Source organism: Myotis davidii, unplaced genomic scaffold, assembly GCF_000327345.1.
Source record: "Myotis davidii unplaced genomic scaffold, ASM32734v1 scaffold228, whole genome shotgun sequence".
Classification (NCBI taxonomy): Eukaryota; Metazoa; Chordata; class Mammalia; order Chiroptera; family Vespertilionidae; genus Myotis; species Myotis davidii.
Genome location: NW_006300104.1, coordinates 4,184,930 through 4,208,685, shown reverse-complemented (window position 1 = coordinate 4,208,685; position 23,756 = coordinate 4,184,930). Strand labels below are relative to the sequence as shown.

Sequence of the window (23,756 nt, the reverse complement as noted above, 5' to 3'; positions counted from 1 at the left end):
CGTTGTAAAAAATCAATAAAATATATTTTAAAAAAATCAATGGGAAAAATATCCTTGGATGAGAATTAACAACAAAAAATAAAATAAAATAATCCTAACTGTACCATATACCATTATTATACTTTTTATTAAGCTTTGTTAATGAAATTATATAGATTTTAGATGTTATCTATATATATAAAAGCCTAAGTGACTGGATGACTGGCCGGTAGCTATGACGTGCACTGACACCAGGGGGCAGACGCTCAACTCAGGAGCTGCCCCCTGGTGGTCAGTGAGCTCCCACAGCGGGAGTGCCGCTTAGGTGACCAACAGCCGCCAGATGCCAGGCTCACGGCTGGCTGGCGAGCACAGCTGCAGGGGCGCAAGCCTCTCTCGTGGACACTCTCCCTGCGCGCCCCTCCCTCATCCAGACTGGGACTGTGGAGGCAGGCATAGCTAGGCCAGGATGAGCAGGAGTGGTGCAGCACCTGGCCCGGGGTTGGGGTACTCCCTGGCTGCCTGCCGCTTTGCGCACTACTACATCCCTCAGGGGATGTAGTACTGCTGGTTTCAGCTGATCCCTGCAGGCCAGGCTGAGGGGCCTCTAGTAGTTCTATAATACATGATCTGTATATTGTATTATGTGTTTACCCCCAATGTTCTTTGGGTTTCTTAATTTCAAATCTCCTGATTGTTGATGTCCTTAAAAGTCATGGTAATCTTGGATGGGATTCCATGCTTTAGAAACAGATTTTTGTTTTCTCCCAAATGATTCCTATTGGCCAGACCTCCTTCTTTGTTTCTTTTTTGCAATGCATGGTAAACATTAGAAAGATGGTTCAATAGTTCTAATACTTTTTCAGTAATCTCATTTCACTTGGGTACCATTTGGCATAAGAAGACTGATAAATATATCTGACAGAGTCACAAGAACTAAAGGATATAAGGGGAAGTACTGTGCTTTAAAAATGCCTCTTTAGGTTTCTTTTGATCAGACCTAATATTCTGTATTGACTGGGTGAGTAGAAGCCAAATCTCTTGGAACCTAAGTTCTTTTCAGGAAAGTATAAAATATCTAGCAGTTTGAATTTTTGTTCATGTGACTCTTCCACTTGAAAAGTGCTGTGAAATTATATACTTCCTTTTTATTTGTCCAAAGCTCCTTTACTTAATTTATTGTCCATATTGATATTACTTCTTTGCTTATTATTATTTTTTAACTAGAGTCCCGGTGCACGAATTCATGCATCAGTGGGGTCCCTCGGCCTGGCCTCTGGGATCAGGCTGAAACCGGCTCTTCGACATCCCCTGAGGGGGTCCTGGATTGTGAGAGGGCGCAGGCCAGGCCGAGGGACCCCACTGGTGCACGATTAGGGCTGATCAGGGCTAGGAAGGGACACAGAAGGTTCGCCAGCTGGGGAGAGACTGCGGGAGGCGCCCATCTCACTCATTCTTGATCGGCCGGATCCCAGCAGCAAGCTAACCTACCAGTTGGAGTGTCTGCCCCTTGGTGGTCAGTGCACATCATAGCAACTGGTCAACTGGTTGACTGTCTGCCCGCTGGTGGTAGGTGCACATCATAGCAACTGGTCGAATGGTTGACTGTCTGCCCCTTGGTGGTCAGTGCACATCATAGCAACTGGTCGACTGGTTGACTGTCTGCCCCCTGGTAGTCAGTGCATGTCATAGCAAGCCGTTGAGTGGCCTTAGCACATCATTACCATATTACACTTTGATTGGTTGAGTGGATGACCAGACACTTAGCATATTAGGCATCCTATATAATAAAAGCCTAGGTGGCATCGTGCAACACCCTTGTGTGACATCGTCACAAGATGGTTGCCACAAGATGGCTGCCCTTACATCGGAGGCTGTGATGCCCCACTTCCTGCAGCCACTGTGCTCACCGCATGGGGAGAACACTCCTGGGGGAGATCAGGCCAGCAGGGGAGGGCAGTTAGGGGCGATTTGGCTGGAAGGGGAAGGGCAGTTGGCGTGATCAGGCCAGCAGGGGAGCAGTTAGGCGTCAGTCAGGCCGGCAGGAGAGCAGTTAGGGGGCGATCAGGCTGGCAGGCAGGTGAGCGGTTAGTAGCCAGCAGTCCCGTATCGTGAGAGGGATGTCTGACTGCCAGTTTAGGGTGGGATTGGGCCTAAACCGGCAGTCAGACATCCCCCAAGGGGTCCCAGATTAAAGAGGGTACAGGCTGGACTGAGGGACAATCCCCGCCCTGTGCACGAATTTTGTGCACCAGGCCTCTAGTTTATTATATAGGATTTTCACTGGAGCATTTGTTTCTATTGATTTTAGAGAGAGAAAGGGGTTGAGAGAGAAACATCAATGTGATAGAGAAACATTGAATGGTTGGCTGCTTCCCGTAGGTGCTGACCAGGAATTGAAAACAAAACTTAGGTATGTGCCCCGGATCTGCAACTTTTGGTATATGGGATGACACTCCAACTGACTGAGCCACGCGGCCAGGGCTCTTTGCTTGATTATTGATATCTTCTAGCATGTAGAGTCCACACTTGTCTTTTTTAAAACATATTTTTATTTCAGAGAGGAAGGGAGAGGAAGAGAGAGATAGAAATATCAATGATGAGAGAGGATCATTGATTCGCTGCCTCCTGCATGCCCCCTACTGGGGATCGAGTCCGAAACCTGGGTATGTCCCCTTGACCATAATCATACCTGGGACCCTTTAGTCTGCTAACACTCTATCCACTGAGCCAAACTGGTTAGGGTTGTTACCTTTCACTTTCTATTCAGAGTAAGAAGAAAACATTTTCTTTGCAAGGCAGATTTTCTTTAGAAAATCCAGTATTTTTCTTGGTTTTCCTAGGGTTCTAGGTTTCTTTGTTTTTTTCTTTTTCTAGGATTCTAGTTTTTAATATAGGGATCTGAAGGCAAAAAGCTAAATATTAAAATAACAGGGCTTTGAGTATGAGATGGAAGATAGTTATGACTTTTTCTAAAATTTACTGAGCTTATCGCTAATGGACTGTTTTTAGGTAACATCACACAGATTGCCATCTCAGAAGAGAGCATGGAAGAAGCAGGGTTAGAATGGAACTCAGCTCTCACTGCTGCTGTCACCATGGCCACAGAAGAGGGAGTGAAGAAAGACTCAGAGGAAATTTCAGGTAATTTCCTATGGGCTCAGATATTTTACAGTTTTGTGACCTTATCAAAATTATAATTAGGGACACAGAAGTCCTTTTAATTACTTTTGCCGGTTTGTCTCATGCATATTAATATTAATTATAGCTGCAAACCTCTTACTTTAATCAGTGCAACATCCCGCAGTCACATTTTACACATGAAGAAATTGAGATTCAGAAAGGTTCAGCAACTTGCCTAATATCAGTAACACAACCAATAAGTATCAGAGCTGAGTTCAGCTGAGTTTGACTGTAGTCCATGCTTTTCATCCTGTCAAATTACTTCCAACTTTGGTATACTTCTTAGATAAACCAAGCTGCAAGATGTTAGAAGAAAAAATTAGGTAGCAGATGGTTTAGAAGATGGTGATTAATAATGATTCACTTAGAGGGGATCAGGAGAGGCTTCACATCCTCCTCCGTTTATTTATTCATTTAACAAATATTTATTGCTGCTTACTTTTATTTATTTATAAATATTTTTATTGATTTCAGAGAGGAAGGGAGAGGGAGATAGAGATAGAAACATCAGTGATAAGAATCATTGATGGGCTGCCTCCTGCATGCCCCCTACTGGGGACCGAACCTGCACCCTGTGCATGTGCTCTTGACTGGAATTGAACCTGGGACCCTCCAGTCCGCAGGCTGATGCTCTATCCACTGAGCCAAACTGGCTAGGGTGCTGCTTATTTTTAGTTAGTACTGTTGCTAGATGCCAGACAGGTGAATGAAAAGACATAGCCTTTGACTTCAGGGAGTTTATAATACCACCTATTCAATTGTTTTACTTTGTTTTTTGAAGTATATGATTAGAGCGAATATACCTTTATTTTAGTATACCTTTAATATCTTTATTATTTAACTTTAAAATTTTAAATATTTAATTTTAAATTAAATTATTTAAATAAATAATATTTAATATGTTATATTTATTAGAGGAACATACCTATTCCTTTTAGCCAGAGCAATGACAAATTGAGGGCATGACAAAATGAGGCAATTATCCCAAGTCCCTAGTTTGCTAAAGAGGCCAAATAATTAGTTACCAACTTAGGGAGACAGCTAATACTCCAGAAGATTTTTCCCTTTTCCCAGAAGTGGCCCAAAAAGGAATCCTTTTGAATTGAAATAATTTTGAATTTAATACACTGTAGAAATGTGCCTAAGTATATGTAGCATCCCTTGTTTACCATCTTTCTTATTCCTCTTGTACCAGAGGACACTTTGATGTTCTGGAAAGGAATAGCTGATGTAGGGCTGATGGAAGAGGTTGTATGCAACATACAGAAGGAAATAGAGGAGCTACTCAGGGGAGATCAGCAGCGGCTCATTCAAGCGCCCTTCCAGGTCACAGGTAAGTGTGTTAATTCTAACAATATCTAGTTATCCTGTTGGCCTCATGAAAACACTGATGTATAGGTATCCCAATTTTACACACTAGGTAACTAAGGCTCATAGAAGTTACTTCTCTAAAGATCATAACTGGGTGTGTGTGTGTGTGTGTGTGTGTGTGTGTGTTAATCCTCACCTGAGGATATTTTTTCCATTGATTTTTTTTTTGAGAGTGTGGAAGGGGGGAAGTTAGGGAGGGGGAGGGAGAGAGAGAGAGAGAGAGAGAGAAAGAAACACTGATGTGGAGAAATACATCGATTGATTACCTCCCATACGCAGCCCAACCAGGGCCAGGTATCGAACCCACAACCCAGGCATGTGTCCTCGACTAGGAATCAAACCCATAACACTTTGGTGCATGGGCTAATGCTCTAACCACTGAGAACACTGGCCAGGGTCATAACTGGTGTGTTTTTTTTTAAATCCTCACTCGAGGTATTTTTCCCATTGATTTTTAGAAAGAATAGAAGGGAGGGAGGAGGCGGGGGAGAGAGAGAGAAACATCAACGTGAGAGAGATACATTGATTGGTTGCCTCCTGCAAGAGCCCCTCCTGTGGCTGGGGAACCTGCAACTGAAATAAGTGACCTTGACCGGATATAGAACCCAAGACCCTTTGGTGCATGGGCTGACACTCTAACCACTGAAAAACCCAGCCAGGGCTTTAGCTGGGTTTTGAACTCAGGTCTAGCCATGCTTTTTCCACAGGTAATTACCTGATAATTGCCATTATCAGCGTGCCAAAAAGTTCTCTCAATTCTCTCTTATTTATATTAATATAGATATTAATTATAGATATGTCAATAGTATATTAATATAGATATAACAATTAAATCTAAATTAGTTATACATGTGATACATCTTTGTTAAAATTGTTTATTAGACTAGTCCCGTCATTTTTGGATTGTTCCATATTTGTAAACAGCACAAGAGGGAGTTGGTGGAAAACCTTTCTGTTTTAAGTGGACAGACATGTCTTTCCTTCTAAATAGATGCTGCTGTTCTCAATAATGTGGCACACACATTTGGCCTAATGGACACAGTTAAGAAGGTTTTGGACAACAGAAGGAACCAAATAGAGCAAGGAGAAGAGCAGTTTCTCTATACTCTGACAGGTATGTGTAATTTATCTCTCTTCTTAGGTGATAAACTACTATCCTTTGAGTCTTGCCATTTCTTTCTTTTTAAAAAAATATATTTTTTATTGATTTCAGAGAGGAAGGGACAAGAGAGATAGAAACATCAATGATGAGACAGTATCATTGATCGGCTGCCTCCTGCACACCCCACACTAGGGATTGAGCCTGCAATCTGAGCACGTGCCCTGACCGGGAATCAAACCGTCATAGGTTGACGCTCAACCACTGAGCCACGCCTGCCAGGCAACTCTTGACATTTCTTTGTTGACATTTGTTGGGACTGGCGTGGTTCTTTCTTTGCTTCTTTTTAAAATATATATATTTTCTTTGCTTCTTTTTAATATTTTTATTGATTTCGGAGAGAAGAAGGGAGAAGGAGAGAGAGATAGAAACATCAATGATGAAAATCATTGATCAACTCTTCCTGTACACCCCCTACTGGGGATTGAGCCTGAAACCTGGGCATGTGCCCTAATCAGGAATTGAACTGTGACTTTCTGGTTCAAAGGTCAGTGCTCAACCACTGAGCCACATTGGCCAGGCCTTTCTTTGCTTCTTTTTCCTACCCCCACCCCCAACTCCCTCTTTTTTTTTTTTATTTCTTTTAACTCACATAGTATCATGTTTGACTTTTGCTGTATATATGGACCAAGGTGGGGTGAAGTAGTGGGAAGCAGAGAAGGCACAAAGGAAAAGAGAAAGAAGCCAGCATCACAGTACTCCTTCTATATCATTTGGAGAATTAGGATATCTGCAAGAATGCTCCATCAATCCAGTAATATTGGTGGCAGAAGAAACTGGCTTTTGTCTTTTTTACATTATTATTACTGAATCTTTTGACAGATACAGATTTAGCCTATTTTCCATTATTTGTGGTAATAAATGATGAGCACATGGATATTTTAACTTTTTATTAAGTACTTACCTTGTGCTGGTCTTCAAACTAGGTTTTAGAAATATAATGTTGAATATTGAGAGCCTTCAAGGAACTCGAGGGAAAGCAGACATAAAAATAAGTGCAAAAAGTAATCTGTTTTATGACAGTGGCTTCTAGCAGGTATGATGGAAGAACAAAGGGAGTTATCACTTATACCTGGAAGGAATCAAGAGAGGCTTTTGAAGGAGGTAAAGCAGGTGAAGGATATAAAATAAGTCAAGGAGGATCATCAGCCTTTGAATGATGTAGAACAAATTATAGTCAATTATAAAGCCCAAAGACTCTTGAAAGATCATTTGATAAGAGAAGAACAATTTAGGTTGCTCTAAAGTTATTTTTATACCCAGTTTATGTAGATAGATAGATAGATAGAGAGAGATATATATATTTTTAAAATATATGTTTATGGCCAAAACCGGTTTGGTTCGGTGGATAGAGCGTCGGCCTGCGGACTGAAAGGTCCCAGGTTCGATTCCGGTTAAGGGCATGTACCTTGGTTGCAGGCACATCCCCAGTAGGAGGTGTGCAGGATGCAGCTGGTCGATGTTTCTCTCTCATCGGTGTTTCTAACTATCTCTATCCCTTCCTCTCTGTTAAAAAATCAATAAAATATATTTAAAAAATAAAATATATGTTTATGGATTTCAGAGAGGACAAAAGAGGAAAAGATAGAAACATCAATGATGAGAGAGAATCATTGATTGGCTGCCTCCTGCACACCACTACTGGGGAAGGAGCCCACAACCTGGACATGTGCCCCGACCAGGAATTGAACTGGGACCTCCAAGTTCATAGATCGATGCTCAACCACTGAACCACACCGGCCAGGCCTATAACTTCTATTTTTGAGGTTTTTTTTCAACTACTTCCCAGGATTAAGCTTGAGGTTATAGTATTGATATTATTTTTATGGATTTCTGTGAATTATTGTCAAATTTCCAAGAAGATTATGCCAATTTATGCCAGCAGTTTGAACTCCCCAACATTGGACATTGTTATTATAGTAATCCCTGATTTAGCTTTTTAAAAATTACAGATTTTATTTTTATCTTGTTTAGGTTCACATTTTTTTGATTACTACTGAAAATGGAAAAAATGTAGTATATCGTGACTTTAAAAAGCCGTATTTTAAAATCTGTGAACATGTCCTTGATCCCTACCTACTCCTTTTATTCCAAGCAAGTAATTAACTAGCTCTTGGTGTTCCATAGGAAACAAAGTGCTCTAAAGGTGTAACTGATTATTTATTGCTTGTTTATCAGGTACTAAGTAATAATACAGACGTTCTGGTGTAGAACCAGATTCACTAGTGGTCACAAGGTTGAATTGGACACCTGGAAAGAGGTAGTGATAGGTATATTGTGATGGAAAAGCCACCAAGTTGGCCATCAGAGACTTTTGTCCCAGGCTCTGTGACCTTAAGTCAGTCATTTTGGAACTTCAAGACCTCCTCAGTTCTGTATTTCTTAGAAACTTCCTCTGTAACTTTCTCCAGACTTCTCTGGGGGCTAATAGTAGATTAAGGCCATTTGGTTCACCAGGTGATCCTGCTTTGAAGCACAGTTTGGGAATCACTGTGTTCTAGAGTGGCCATTGTAGATCCATTGCAGTTCCAAAGGGATTGTAAAGATATTTCTTATCTTCATCTGTAGTTTGAGGCAGGGCATATCTTAGCTGCTAGACCAACTGGAGGTTGCTTTGGTTTGCATTTCGGTGACAGGTGACAAAATGCCACAGGAGCTTCTAGAGTTGAGCTATAGTAGGATCACAGCTAGAAAAGATCCTGGATTATTGCCCTGCCTATAATCATACAAGGAAATGTTGTTACTGAAGAGATTAACAAGTCATCCAGTTTAGTTTCTTCTTAAAAACAATGAAGCAAAAAATAATAATAATTAAAAAATAATAAAAACAATGAAGTGACTTTCTTGAGGCTACAGAGTGGCAAAACCCCAGGTCCCCTCACTCCCATTTTACTGTTCCCAAGATTATACTTCCATCCACACAAAGTCTATCTTTTTTTCCATAGACTTGGAACGCCAGTTGGAAGAGCAGAAGAAACAAGCTCAGGATCAGAGGCTGAAATCCCAGACAGTTCAAAATGTGGTATTGATGCCTGTGAGCACTCCTAAGCCTCCAAAAAGGCCTCGACTCCAGCGGCCAGCCTCCACCACCGTCCTGAGCTCATCTCCTCCTGTCCAGCAGCCTCAGTTCACAGTCATCTCACCCATCACGATCACCCCAGTGGGTCAGTCATTTTCCATGGGCAATCTTCCAGTGGCCACCCTCAGCCAGGGCTCCAGTCCTGTGACTGTCCACACACTGCCTTCTGGCCCTCAGCTCTTCCGCTATGCCACAGTGGTCTCCTCTGCCAAGAGCAGCTCACCAGACACAGTGACCATCCACCCTTCTTCTAGCTTGGCGCTGCTAAGCTCTACTGCCATGCAGGATGGGAATACCCTGGGCAACATGACCACTATGGTGAGCCCTGTGGAGTTGGTGGCCATGGAGTCTGGCCTGACCTCAGCAATCCAGGCTGTTGAAAGCACCTCAGAGGATGGGCAGACCATCATTGAGATTGACCCAGCCCCAGACCCAGAGGCTGAGGATACTGAGGGCAAAGCAGTCATTTTGGAGACAGAGCTTAGGACTGAGGAGAAAGTTGTGGCTGAGATGGAAGAACATCAGCATCAAGTCCACAATGTGGAGATTGTGGTCTTAGAGGATTAACTGGGGATTTGGGGCCAGGAAATATGTTTTGGTTTGAAATTTTAAATATTTGTTTACTGTTATCATTGTCCCACTCATTTCCATGTAGGATCCTTTTTTTAAAAAGAAAAACAAATCTCATTGATGTAACTGAATACGTTGGGTCCCTCCCACCCCCTCATTGAAAAAATGGACAAAACAAGCTGTCCTTCCAGAAGTTGAGAGTAGGTCACTCAATGTCCTCATCCTCTTGCACCAAGAAAGTTATTTCTTTTAGGAGAGGCATCAAGATAACCAGAAACCTATTCCAAAAGCCCTTTCCAGGCTAATCTATCTGTGTACGCATGTGGTTTTATTTTCTTAAAGATGCATTGACCAAACTGTAGAACACAGACCTGATAATGGAAGGCAACCCACTCACACATGGATGCAGAAGGAAATTTATTTTGTATCCTGGAATGGGCCCTTCGAGGCCAGTGCAAAACTCTGAAAGGAAGTTGAACTCTGCTGGAGGGGGAACTCTGTTGCTTGGAGCAGCAGTTTAAAAAGGGAAGTGCTTTGCCAGGATGGGGCAAAGAAATTACCTTATTTCCAGAAGTGCAACTGATGCCTCTTGGTACCTCTGAGGGTTACCACTATAGGTGCCATTTTGAGGAGAGGCCAGTGGTAAGTGGAAGGTACATTGGCATGGAGCAAGTAGCATCAGGAGAACTAGAAATCCAGGGATGTCACAGCTGCGCTTTGGGACTCAACCCCACCTTGCCCCCAACTTTGTCAAAGCACTTACCTTTCTAAACTAGGATCAGTCCATTACTCCGTGAACTGTGTGATATGGTGTAAATTGCTCTGGTTCTTGGACTGTGGCTGTTGTGGGGTGAGGCTCCAAGCCCATCATTTTATTGCATGACTCCAGGAGCAGAGGAATTCTTCATCCAGACCAGCTGCCCTTTTTGGTGGGGCCCTCTTTTGGCTTTGGAACCAAAAGCAGCCACTCATTTGGTGCTTCCTCTTGTTCTACCCTCTATCCCTTAACTGTTAATGGCATCTGTCTCCTGGATCCCATGCTCTTCAGCTTTTTAGCTGATTTGGAGAACAGTGACAGGTGCCTGCCTTCATCCCCTTCTAGAGTCATTTATACCACAGATCTTTCTGTGAGACTGAGCTCGTAAAAAAAGCCTTAGGCTTGGCAGGAAGACTCAACACCCCTAGCCTATCCTGAGGCACCGAATGGATGTCTCCTACTGAGCAAGCTGGACTCCCTGGGAAAGAAGCATTGTCTGCAACATTATGTTATAGGAAATGTACCAGAAATGTCAATAATAATGTCTTTGGGGGGTGTGTGTCTTGTTTTCTTTCTTTTTTAATGTTTTTTGTATATTTAGAGCTGGGCCATTTTCTGTGCTTTGATTACTTCTCTTTGGCCATCTTCAGTGTTTGGGGTAAGAGTGGACCCTGGTTTTTATTTCTTTTGGTTGCATTGTTTACTGCATTAGGAAAAATATAGGGAAACTGCAGACAGTATAAAGGAAAAATAGGTCAAAAAAGCACACACCTAAGGAGTGGGAGGGTTTTTGTTTTTGTTTTTAATTAAAACTTAGACCTGTAGTTACTTTTTTTTTTTAAGAAGGCACCCACTTGAAGCCATGTTTCTTCCAGCAGATGTTGGAAACCCTGTTGTCAAGCAAGTGGAAACAGTTCTGCTACCCCTCAGAAGGATGTATATAGCTGGAGAAGCCCTTTAACTTAGGAAGGTCAGTCATAAAAGCCTTAAGGGTGAGATTTCTGAACCCCATACAGTTGTAGTTTTCAACTTTAAAATTGTCTTGGGGTTGTATTTTTCTTTTCAAAATATTTAATAGATGTAGCAGTCAGCTTAGAATAGACCTTTGGCCCTTTATATATCTTTAGTGAGGAAAGTGGCTTTTTTTTTCTTGCTTCTTTAGGTTTTCTGTTAGTACATAAACAAAACCAGTATTTCTGTCTAAGAGTAAAACTGCTACTTGAACCTAGAAAGGAATATCATCCCTATTGTGGTTTTTAGGGACATTTTTCTCTTTCCCAGAGACAGGAGTCCCATTTCAGGACAGAGGAGCAGCCCTGGAGAACACTTATACACTAGTTCAGGTTCCTTTCTTCCCTCCATCAGAGCTTTTGGTAGTGTTTTAAAGTAGTGTGAACATTATGCTTCCAAAGTCAAGAGATTTCCTGCTAACAGAGCCTGTTTACTTTTACTTTCTGTATATTCCAGCTAGTGGAAATACATGAGCTTTGTTGTTTTCTGGTCTTCCAATAGCTTGTCATTATTGCTAGATGCTATAACACCCATTGTTGAGTGGGAGTTCCCTCACAGCCCTGGTGTAAATGATCTTATATGGGGTGAGACATATTCAAGCCATTGGTCTGTGCACAGGCATTTTCAATGAATCATTCCTCAGGTTGACTTTGCAGTAGCCATCTATCTTTCTGTTCATTCATTCAATAAACATTTATAAGTATGATTTATGTGCCAGGCTTTGTGCTAGGCACTGGCAGTACAGAGGTGGAAACACAGTCAGTCTGTACACTCAAGGAATTCATACTCCAGATATTGTCTGGAATTATACTTCAATATAATTGTTTCCTTTGTAATCCTATGTATTTTATTTCATGCATTGAAAAGCATTATTACGAGGATTGATCCGTAGGTTTCAGCAGACCACCAAAGGCAGAAAGAGGTTAAGTTCTCTAGTGAGATGAAGGGAGAGTGAGAAAGATATAGAAACATCAATGATGAGAAGAAATATTAATGATGAGAGAGAATCATTGATTGACTGCCTCCTGCATGCCCTCTGCTGAGCCCACATGTGCCCTGACTGGGAATCTAACTGATCTCCTGGTACACAGGTTGAAGCTCAACCACTGATCTTATTGGAGTAAGTACAGTGATAAAGTTCTTGGCTGGGAGCTGAGAAAACAAAGGATCAAGTACCTAACCCAGTTGGGGAGCAGGGGTCAGCAAATATGAGATACTTTTCTGTTGGTGTGACCCTAAGCTGATTTAGGAGAGACCATTTTCAGCCACTTGTGTTCTTTTTGTACTCCATTTTCAAGTAGTTGGGTTTATTTATACAAGAGAAAAACAACCCTTAGTCTCTTGCTGCTTTTGCCTCCAGAGCCACGCTAAGTCAACAGCATGGGATGTTTCTCCCAAGAGTACCCTACTGGAGAAAACCAAGTCATGTGTCAGCTTCTCCAAGTTTCCATCAGATGAATCCAGTGCAAGACTGGAATTTAGCTGGTGGAAGGTAAATGCCCAAACCTTCCTGTCATGTGGTTTCTACAAAGGCCTCAGAGTCAACTGTACAAATGTCTCACCTTGGCCGTGTCCCTATTTGGCCCCCACTTTATTCTCTGTTTCAGGCTCCTTCCCTGTCTCCCACTCCCACAAAACAAAAACCAATCCCAGTTATTTTGAAATAAAAATGGACAATAGACTTGAGTATTCAGGATTCAAAGTCACTTCACTGAAGTTTCTTTTACATGTCTGTCCACATTAGGGAAGGAGAACCAATGTTAATCCAAATACCTTGGAAATTAATATTCAGGTTAGGTGGATGATGCTCTTTAGAGATGTCATTTTATCTCATTTTCGTAAAACTCACTAAAGGTAAGTTTGTATTGTAGGAAATATAGATATTGGTAACATCTATATATATAAAGAGCCAGGGGCTGTCACATCCGAAATGAGCGAACAGGCTGAGTGAGGCAACAAGGTCAGCAGGGGGATTAGTGAGGGACGACCAAACAACTGAGCAGCAGGCTGTGTGGGGCGTCCAGGCCAGTGGGGGGCAGTGAGGAGTGACCAGGCCAGCAGTGAGGGGCAACCAGGCCGACGGGGGTTAGGGGGGTTAGTTGGGGGCAACCAGGCTGGCAGGGGGGCAGTAAGGGGCGACCATGCTGGCAGGGGAGAGGGGGCAGTTAGGGGCAACCAGGCCAGTGGGGAGGATGCAGTTGGGGATGACCAGGTTGGCGGGGAGGGCAGTTGGGGCAATCAGGTCAGCAGGCAGAGGCAGTTAGGGATAACCAGGCAGGCAGGCAGGTGAGCAGTTAGGAGCCAGCAGACCTGGATTGTGAGAGGGATGTTTGACTGCCGGTTTAGGCCCAATCCCCAGGATCGGCCTAAACCGGCAGTCAGACATCCCCCGAGGGGTCCCTGATTGAAGAAGGTGTAGGCTGGGCTGAGGGGAACCCCTCCTCCCCCCATGCATGAATTTCGTGCACCGGGCCCCTAGTTTTATTATAAAAATAGTACTAGTAAAATCAAGTATGAAATATGGGATTACTAGTTCATTGAGTTATAATGGGTCCAGGTCAAGAAGGTGGGAAGGATAAAGAAAAGATGGCATTCTAAAAATATGCATGAGTTTGGGACTCACTTTGGGCAATACTCCTGAGGAAGTAGTCCTTTCTGAGAAAAAAATTCGGATACTAGACTAGTCCCTGCATTTTCAGATAACTTATCTAGTACAGTTCCCTCACACTTAGGATACCTCCTCCCTGCGAAATTCTTGTGTAGTCTGTAATGTAATACAGTAATCACTGAGGTGGTTGCACTAGGCAAGGGACTTCATGGGATCAGTTCTGCTAGATTTGGACTTTGCCCCTGGGATTTGTCTTCTAAGCTCTAGTTGAGTCCTTTCCAGGTTTCCTTCCCAATTCTGGAACACCTTTTTCCTGAGCTATGCAATTTGACTTCTGGAAGATTCTACTTTCCTCTAACTTCCTTATCCATACTATTTCCCAAACCAAATTGCATTTGGTTCCCAAATTCTGCCGTGTTAGTAACTTTCAACTGGAGAAAATTATTTCTCAAGGCACCCCCAGGACCCAAACCTCAGCATACATCCAAAGACTGCTGTTTCACTACCTAAAACAGCCTTCCTCACTCTAGTGAATTGAAATACGTTGGGAAGTGCTAATGTACTGACTAGCTAAGTTCCCCAACACACACAGACTCTAAGACCTATCTTTTATATATGCTTGGTTTTCTCCCTATGGTCAGTGACTCAGGCTAAGACATGCCTATTTCCTGGATAACTCTTTAAGCAAAGTATGATTCCTATTACCTCTTCACAACTACCAGAAATTTCTACTCTTATGAGCCTCTCAGCCTAAAGACATCGGGTGCCCTTTCAACCTAAAGTAGACCAGACCCTACTTTGAAATTGACTCTGGGTTCTCCCGCATGTGTGGTTTCCAATTCTCTATCTTTACTGGTAGTTATGGCGTGTGTGTGTGTGTGTGTATGTGCATTTTTCTCTTAGTTTGAGGATGAACAATAGTATTGGATCACATACAGTATAAGGGTAAGTGTGAGGCTGGGTAATGACCCAGAAGATAAAGTTCCTCATTGGGCTTTGTAGGAGCCTCTCTAAGGAAATCATACACAGAAGGGTTTACCTCAGTGGTTTTCAACCTTGACTGCACGTTAGAATCACCTGGGAATCTTTTTAAAATCCTGATTTCTGGGCCTCATCCTCCAGAAATTCTGTTTCTTTGTTATTTCCGGAGGATGAGGCTCAGAAATCAGGATTTTAAAAAGATTCCCAGGTAATTCTAATGTGCAGCCAAGGTTGAGAATCATTGGTTTACCTGCATTTCAAAATATAAGTTTTTTGGGGGGGAGGGGGGTCTGGGGGGGTAATTTCTTTCATGTTTTCTCTAAAGAAATCATGTATTACAGAGCAAACTAGAATTCCACAGTCCTGATTCAGCCTGAAGACATACTTTGGCCCATGTTTTTGTTTGTCTTAACTTTTTATTGAAGTATAAGTGCAAACAGGAAAGTCACAATTCACTGCACAATTTGAAAAACTTAACAGACTGAACACACCCATAAAATCAGTTTCCAGATCAAGAAAAAAAAATTTACCAGCACCTCACCCAGCCAGGGTAACCACTACACCATAGCTCTAACACCCATAGCTTTTTACCTGTTTTTGAACTCTTGTGACTGGCTTTTTTCCCCACTCAACATTATATTGTGAGATTCACCCATAATGTGTAAAAACTGTAGTTGGTTCCTCCTCATTGCCGTGTAGAAACTGTTACTATGCCATAGCTGATCCATTCTAATCATGGGCACTTGGGTAGTTTCCAGTTAGGGGCTGCTATAAATAATGCCTCTGAACATTCTTGCATGTCTCTTGATAAACATTTTTAAAAAACATATTTTATTGATTTTTTACAGAGAGGAAGGGAGAGGGATAGAGAGTTAGAAACATCGATGAGAGAGAAACATCAATCAGCTGCCTCCTGCACACCCCCTACTGGGGATGTGCCCACAACCAAGGTACATGCCCTTGACCAGAATCGAACCCGGGACCCTTCAGTCGGCAGGCCGACGCTCTATCCACTGAGCCAAACCTGTTAGGGCTTGATGAACATTTATATATGCATTTATGCCTATACAGTTTCAAAAGTTAAGGCAATTCACATGAAAAAATACAAGGTACAGTTTTAAAAAAATAGAAGATCTGATAACACTGGTTCACATTTCCTCATAGCAACACTTGACTGGAACTGAGGCCTATCTTAGGTGGGGCATAGCTTCTTTACAGATCCTGTCCCTTAGTATTAGGTATTACAAACCTAGACCTACTTATTTTGGTAGCTTTATTATTTTTTTATTTAATAATCTGTTAGTACACTCTTCCCTAGATAACTACAAAGCTTTTTTTCTCATTTCAAGTCTGTTCATGTTACCTTATCAGAGAGGACTTCCCTGACAATCCACACTATAAAAAATGGCAACCTTTCTCCACACTATACTTCCTATTTGCCTTTATCCTGCTTTATTTCTCCATTTTACTTATCACCTGACATACATTTATTTTTTTTCTCTCCCAACTAGAATGGAAGTTCTATGAGAGCAGAGACCTTTCTTATCTCTTAGTCACTACTATTTCTACACCCTCTGGAACAGTGCCTGGCATGTAGTAGAGCTTGATAGATACTTGATGCAATCTATATACATAAAAGCCTAATATGCTAAGTGTCTGATCATTCAACCAGTTGCTATGACACGCACTGACCACCAGGGGGCAGATGCTCCATCAGGTAGTTTAGCTTGCTGCTGGGGTCTGGCTGATGGGGACTAGGTGAGATGGGCCAGACATGCCCTGGAGCCCTCCCTGGCCCGATCGTGCACCAGTGGGGTCCCTTGGCCTGGCCTGAGCCCTCTCGCAATCTGGGACCCCTTGGGGGATGTCAGAGAGCTTGTTTCAGGCTGAGGGACTCCACTGGTGCACAAATCTGTGCACTGGGCCTCTAGTAGTAATAGTAACAACCAGTACTTATTGAAGGGAAACTATGTACCAAGCAAGCATTGTTCTAAGCACTTTATATATGTTAAACCATTTGATCCTCACAACAGTGCTATGTGGTAGATAGCATTATTTACTTCATTTTACATTGAGTAAACTAACATTTATCTTCTACTCTAAACAACATACATTTTGAAGCATAGGGTACCCATCAAATTAATGAAATAGTTTTAAAATATACTAAAGAATCTTAATATCTAAAAGGAGCCTTGCAACAAATCACTTTATAATAATGTTTGACTTGATAACATGTTCAGTTGCTCCTTAAATTGTATTTTTTTTTTACATTCAACTTTTAGTATATTAAAATTTTTAGTTTTAGGACTGGGCCTAGATCTTGATGTAACTTAGTTGAGATTTCAGAGATCTGGGGCAGTGGATCTGATTTTGCTATCTGATGGGCAGCAAATCCCACTCACCCTCTCTTAAGAGTACTGGAGAGGGTGTACTGGAGCTTTGGGAAAGTCTGCTTACCTGCTGAAGGATTTTAGAATCTAGCAGCCGTGGGCAAACTACGACCCACGGGCCAGATCCGGCCTGTTTGAAATGAATAAAACTAAAAAAAAAAAGAGACTGTACCCTTTTATGTAATGATGTTTACTTTGAATTTATATTAGTTCACACCAACACTCCATCCATGCTTTTGTTCCGGCCCTCCGGTCCAGTTTAAGAACCCATTGTGGCCCTTGAGTCAAAAAGTTTGCCCACCCCTGATAGCTCATCTGTCCACCTGTCACAGGAAGTACTGATTTGTTAATGGCCTTGTTTGAGATGATGCTGATGTCAGTGTCCCTGGGTTAGAACTCCTTCATTTCTTTGCTAAGCCCAACCCCATGTGCCAGTTTTACACAGGGAACCTACTCCATAGAACATTGATAGTATTATAAAGCCTTTGCCGATTGAACAAAAAGCAAATATTCTCCAGCTCCAGAGATGAAAATTAAAGTTCTATGCCTCAGAAATGCTAAGTTAATACTTCCATTGACTGAGACATTCTGATTAGTCTTTTTGATCAAATTGGACATGGCCTCTCATATTCTTAATTATTTAAGTTCTTTGTAGCTACCACCTAAGGACCAAAATAATTTATCAGTGAAAATTGCCACAAATAGTTTAACTATTTGCATTGGTTTAACTATTTTTTTCTTGGCACAGATGAATATGGAACCAGTCCTTCCAGGGACTCCCTAGCTTCACTTCCCCTTGGCGCTATTTCCAGAAATCTTGTTTATGCTTCATTTTCTCTCCAGCCTATTGTATTAGATTGAGATTATAATGTAAACTGTTCCTTAGCACAGTGCTATTTGGACTTTTAGACTCTATGTATCAATAAAAGAAGCCCTCCCCCCACCGAAGTCTTAGTAACCAACATGAGGTTCCCAAGATTATATATACATTAAAAAATATTTTTATTGATTTCAGAGAGGAAGGGAAAAGTAAAGTTACATAGAAAATATCATGATAAATATGTGAAAATTTGGTTTTTGACTGCATGTATGCATCCTCTTTTCCTTGACATTGGCAATAGTAAAGCCGTCAAACAGCACTTGACATGAAAGTTTTTGCTTTAATTTTTTTACCACATCAGCTGGGCCCAAGATCATATTTTACTAAATATGGATATATTTTTAAAAAACAGCGCTGACCGGTTTGGCTCAGTGGATAGAGCCAATGCCTGCGGACTAAAGGGTCCCAGGTTCGATTTCGGTCAAGGGCATGTACCTCACTTGCGGCCACATCCCCAGTAGGGTGTGTGCAGGAGACAGCTCATCAATGTTTCTCTCATAGATGTTTCTGGCTCTCCCTCTCCCTCCTTTGTAAAAAATCAATAAAAAAATATATATATATATTTTTATTGATTTCAGAGAGGAAGAGAGAGGGAAGGCGAGATAGAAACATCAATGATGAGAATTATCAATTGGCTGCCTCCTGCACGCCCCCTACTGGGAATCAAGTTGTGATTTCAGAGAGAAGAAGGGAGAGGGATAGAGAGGTAGAAACATCAATAATGAGAAAGAATCATTGATTGGCTGCCTCCTACACACCCCCAACTGGAGATGAGTCAGCAACCCAGGCATGTGCCCTTGACTGGAATCAAACCCAGGATCCTTCAGTCCACAGGCTGACACTCCATTGAGCCAAACCAGCTAGGGCAATGTGGACATATTTTTTTTTAAAATATATTTTATTGATTTTTTACAGAGAGGAAGGGAGAGGGAGAGAGATAGAGAGTTAGAAACATCGATGAGAGAGAGACATCGATCAGCTGCCTCCTGCACATCTCCCACTGGGGACGTGCCCGCAACCCAGGTACATGCCCTTGACCGGAATCGAACCTGGGACCCTTTAGTACGCAGGCCGTGGCTCTATCCACTGAGCCAAACCGGTTTCAGCTGGACATATTTTTTAATGGCCAACTGTTATTAGCATCATTTGAAAAGAAAGGGCATTTTTACTTCAAAAAGGTAGGAGAAAAATAATCTCAGAATAAAGAATAGTTCTCTGCTTTGAATAAATTTAGATTTATGAAAAATTACATTATCATTACCTTTCTCACTTCCTCGAGGACTGCTAAGCATTTCTGCTCTTGCCCTGGCTGGCGTGGCTCAGTTGGTTGGGCATCGTCCTGTGCATTGAAAGGTTGCTGGTTCAATCCCTGTCAAAGGCACATGCCCGGGTTTCCGGCTCAGTCCTTTGTAGGGGGCCTGCAGGAGGCAGCTGATTGACATTTCTCTCACACTGAAGTCTCTCTCTCTCTCTCTCTCTCTCCCTTCTTCCCTCTCTAAAAATCAATTTTTAAAAAGCTTAAAAATCCTGCTCTCAGCTCTAGACTCTGAGTTGAATCTTCAAGGTTTCTTCAACTGCTGGCTCTTTCTTGATTCTTTTTTGCCCTTGATGTCTCTAACATCTGTTCTTGGATATATACAGCTGTGAATTCCTAGTGTCTTAAGGCCACTTCGCCCAGCTGTCTTTTTTTCCTGAAGCCTGGTCTCAGGTTTCTCTTTTCACACCTCCATTCAGTAATTCATAAAAACATACCTGCACTTAAAGCCAACCATCAACTTTATGAAAAACTCATTACATTATCACTACCTTTCTCACTTCCTGGAGGACTGCTAAGCATTTTTATTGAATGCTTTTTATCGAATGTATTGGGTGACTGGTCAACAAAATTATACAGCACACTGCCTTGTATTTTTTTTTTATATATTTTACTGATTTTTTACAGAGAGGAAGGGAGAGGGATAGAGAGTTAGAAACATCCATGAGAGAGAATCACTGATAGGCTGCCACCTGCACGCCCCACACGGGATGGAAATAGCCTGAGTGAGGAAATTATTTACTGTCTCTGTTTCCCTTTATATCTCTCTGGTTTGGTGCTGGGCCTTTTGTTCTCTTCCTCTTCTGAGGAACTATATCATAGACTCCTTTGGCTTCAACTAACATCACTATCCCCAAATCTCCATGATTTGTATTCCAAGCCCTCTTTTCCTCTCTATGCTCCAAACTCTTTGCTTACAGAACATTTCTATCTAATGTTTTATCTTCTCCAAAGATAAATTTATAATCTTTCTCCAACCCTACAAATCTCCTCCAGTATTCCCTCTGATATTAGGAACTGAAACCTCATCCACCCAATTACTCAAATCAAACCAGGTACCATTAGGCCGGCTGGAGTGCCTCAGTTGGTTAAGCATTGTCTTGTGCTGGGTCAGTTCCTGGTCAGTGCCCCTACCTGGGTTTGATCACAGACAACATCTATGTTTTTCTTTCCCTCCTCTCTCTAAGCATGTCCTCAGGTGAAAATGAGATATCATCCTTGATACCGGATCCTCTTTTAATGCCCTCCCCCAAATCCAATCAATCACTAATACCTCTAATTTACCTCCTAAAATGCCCATTTCTCACTGTCTTCACTGCCATTATATTATACCATATCTTTTTTTAAAATATATTTTTATTGATTTCAGAGAGGAAGGGAGAGGGAGAGAGAGATAGAAACATCAATGATGAGAGAGAATCGTCGATCAGCTGCCTCCTGCACGCCCCCTATTAGGGATCGAGCCCACAAGCCCTGGCATGGGCCCTTGACTGGAATCAAACCCTTCAGTCCGCAGGCTGACGCTCTATCCACTGAGCAAAACCAGCTAGGGCTGCACCATATCTTTTGCCTGGACTTACTGCAATACTCTTCTAATTCCCAACCTTTTCTTTTCTCCCTAAATCTATTTCCCACACTGCAACCAGAATTAAAGAGAGTTAACATCATCTAAAGCAGAAACCTGAGAATGCTATGCTATTAACCTGTTACCAGCTGATCCTTTGCAGCTAACATCTTCAGTTCCTATAGTTCTCCTTTCTGCTCAATTCTCCAGTTTGTCTGGTGCCACCCTCTTTCTCATTATGTGCCAGTCATGCTGGCGTTCTTTCAGTTCCTCACTGGTGCCAAGCACTTTCCCTGCTTGGGGCCTTTGCACTATTGTTCCCCCACTCCCTTCTCTCACTGTCTGGTCAATTTCTGGTTATCCTTCAGGCTTTAGCTGAAGCTCACCACCTCAGGGAAAACTTCCTTTGTCCCCCACACCCCCCAGGCCAGTTCCTCTGTGCTTTATCATTGCACTTTGCGCAACTTTAACTGAATAACTATTTGCTTACAGTCGGTTTCCCTGACTAGTCTATAGGCTTCAAGGGAAAGTTAACTCTTAAGTCGTTCTCTCCAGCACATTGCCTGGCCCTCAATAATTACTGGTTGAAAGAGGGATTGAATGCTTTATCTACCCAGTTGCAGAGCTGCAGCTGGAACACAGACCCATGACTAGAACAGTTTTGTTTTCTCAAACCATGAGGGGTCTGTCACATAAAATGATACCCCTCACTCCAGACTTCCTCTCCCTCTTCCCAGTGATTAAATATATTAGTTTTGTGTGTTCTGTTCAGGGGCCTATCAAAATCAATCTGGTAAACTGAAATCCTAGTTTAGAGATTAATTACCCTTCTCTCCAAGAATATTTGCATTTTAACTGGGAACTCCCAGATGACAGTAAGTAATCCCAAAGGATCTAATAATTTCAGGCACCAAGAAGATATCATTATTGGGAGGAAGGAATTTTCACTATCATGCCATAATGGAATTACAGGAATCTACAATGTACTAGACTTGCTTCAATGTCTTTTTTTAAACGTTATCTTCACAACCAGCCATAGGAGGTACTATCCCCTTTATCAAATGAGGAAATCTCTGAAAGGTTTAGTAATTTACCAGATGTTGCAAATCTGGTCTCTCCCCACCCCCCAGGTTTGACTCCCGGTCAATCTTCCTTTTACTATGCTGATTTCAGGAATAAGTGTAGGCAACTGCTTACAGTTTATACATAAATCTGGGCCATGGGGTTAAAGTGGCTGAGTAGCTTTAAAAGAAGGTTACTAGGTTTCTTTTATTCCCTTGGTGGGACCTATGCTCTGCGACTTGACATTTTATTGTCTTTTCCAGAAGTCCATCACATGTGGTGTCTGACCTTATTTATTCCAGCCATAAATGCAATTATAGGCAGAAAAAAATGAATTGAGCACTGGGAGCATAATTATGACGCAAAATCCAAGATGCCATGATATCATTTATTTTACTACTGAGTCCACCAAAGCCTCCTGTATCCAGGGTGCGAATGGTATCAGGTTGACACTTAATAGTGCATTATTTATCTGTTTACTACTATTTGCAATACCAAAAGCTATTGGGCTATCCTAGGATCAAATACCTCTGCATGAGGTGGGTTTGCCTCTGATTAAAAATGCTTTTGCCCATCCTTTGATCGCTTCTGGATTCTGATTCTTGAATACAGGATTCTCTCGGGGGCAGACTGACACTATTATGTTCTTCTTGGTGTCAGATACACCTATTTAATAACTTTGTGACTTTGAACACATTACTTAACTTCTCTGGGTCCCCCCTCCCCCCCCTCCCGCGTTGTAAAATGGAGAGACGGACAAATTATTTTGAAGATGCTGAAAGCCTTTATTAAGGCTTTGAAAACACGTAACAAAACCTAACACAGAGCAGGTATTCAAGTAGCATTAATTTCCTTTCTTCCTCAGGTAAGGACATTTTCTTTTTTTAATTGATTTTAGAGAGAGAGGAAGGCGGGGAGAGGGCGGGGGGAGGGGAGGGAATGAGGGCGGGGAGAGGGAGAGGTCGGCGGTTCCACCGATCCGTGCACACACCAGCAGGCTCCGGCATGTGCTCACCGAGTGGAACCTGCCACCACCCGGCTCAGCGGGACGACGCTCCGACCAACTGAGCTACCGGGCAGGGCAGGACATTTCCGTTTGGAGTCCATAGACTTCATGGACCTAATAGATTCTCCGGACTCCTTGAAAGTCATGAAAAATTTTGTGTAGATGTGTGAGGGGTGACTTCATTGGAAACAAAGGCCACAGATTACGGGAGGGGGGGGCGTGGATAGTGACTATCCTAAAAAAATTGTAGATTCTAAAAAAAAAAAGTGTAGATTCTCCTCCCAGCAATGACTATTTCTTGCAGGGAACCAAATTTCGGTGGGTGTTTCTGTTCTTGTTCCCTGGGCACGTTTTCTTTTGCTGTCTGCTAACAGGAGGATGACCTGGGGAGGGGCGTCTTTCGGAGGCAGCGCCCCCAGGAAGTCTCCCTGGGGGCTCTGGGACCCTCTCCGGCGTTTCCTCGCCGGTGGGGGTGGGGTGCCATCGGCAGCTGGGAACAGGTTTATTTTAAGGTCTCTCAGGCTTCAGGGGCCGGTTCCTCACCGAGAGGAAGGTTTTTGTGGGGTTTCTCCAGCTAAAGTTACTCCCTCCAGGTATTAGTTAAAAACCTCGTGGTACGACCCTGCGGTCCCCACCCTCCTAGGCCCCAACCCCGAGGCGGTGGGGGCGGCCTCCTGTAAATGGCGCCCCGAGCTGAAAAGCTTTCCCTCAAATTACTCTGATTTCCATCGTTCCTGAACTCCAACTACCACGTGGGACTCATATTCCCAGTTGAGAGATCAGACTGCCGGGGTTCAAGTTCCTATCACTCTGTCACCTGAGCAAGTTCCTGACACCATCT

General features: G+C 42.5%; 1 protein-coding gene and 1 long non-coding RNA gene across 4 annotated transcripts in view; one reads left to right on the top strand and one right to left on the bottom strand.

Annotated features, from left to right (window-relative positions):
• The window catches only part of GMEB1 (glucocorticoid modulatory element binding protein 1), a 37,920-nt gene extending 26,105 nt beyond the window's left edge, over nt 1-11,815 (top strand). For all 3 annotated transcript variants that reach the window (XM_015572305.1, XM_006776502.2, XM_006776501.2), the window contains exons 7-10: nt 2,992-3,123; nt 4,358-4,495; nt 5,525-5,647; nt 8,638-11,815. In XM_015572305.1, coding sequence (XP_015427791.1) covers nt 2,992-3,123; nt 4,358-4,495; nt 5,525-5,647; nt 8,638-9,338 — 1,094 coding nt within the window. In that variant the 3' untranslated portion in view covers nt 9,339-11,815. The remainder of the gene's footprint in view (nt 1-2,991; nt 3,124-4,357; nt 4,496-5,524; nt 5,648-8,637) is intronic.
• A 10,855-nt stretch (nt 11,816-22,670) lies between these two features.
• The window catches only part of LOC107185089, a 1,362-nt gene continuing 276 nt past the window's right edge, over nt 22,671-23,756 (bottom strand). Inside the window, exon 2 of the long non-coding RNA XR_001516009.1 lies at nt 22,671-23,586. This is a non-coding gene — a long non-coding RNA (uncharacterized LOC107185089). The remainder of the gene's footprint in view (nt 23,587-23,756) is intronic.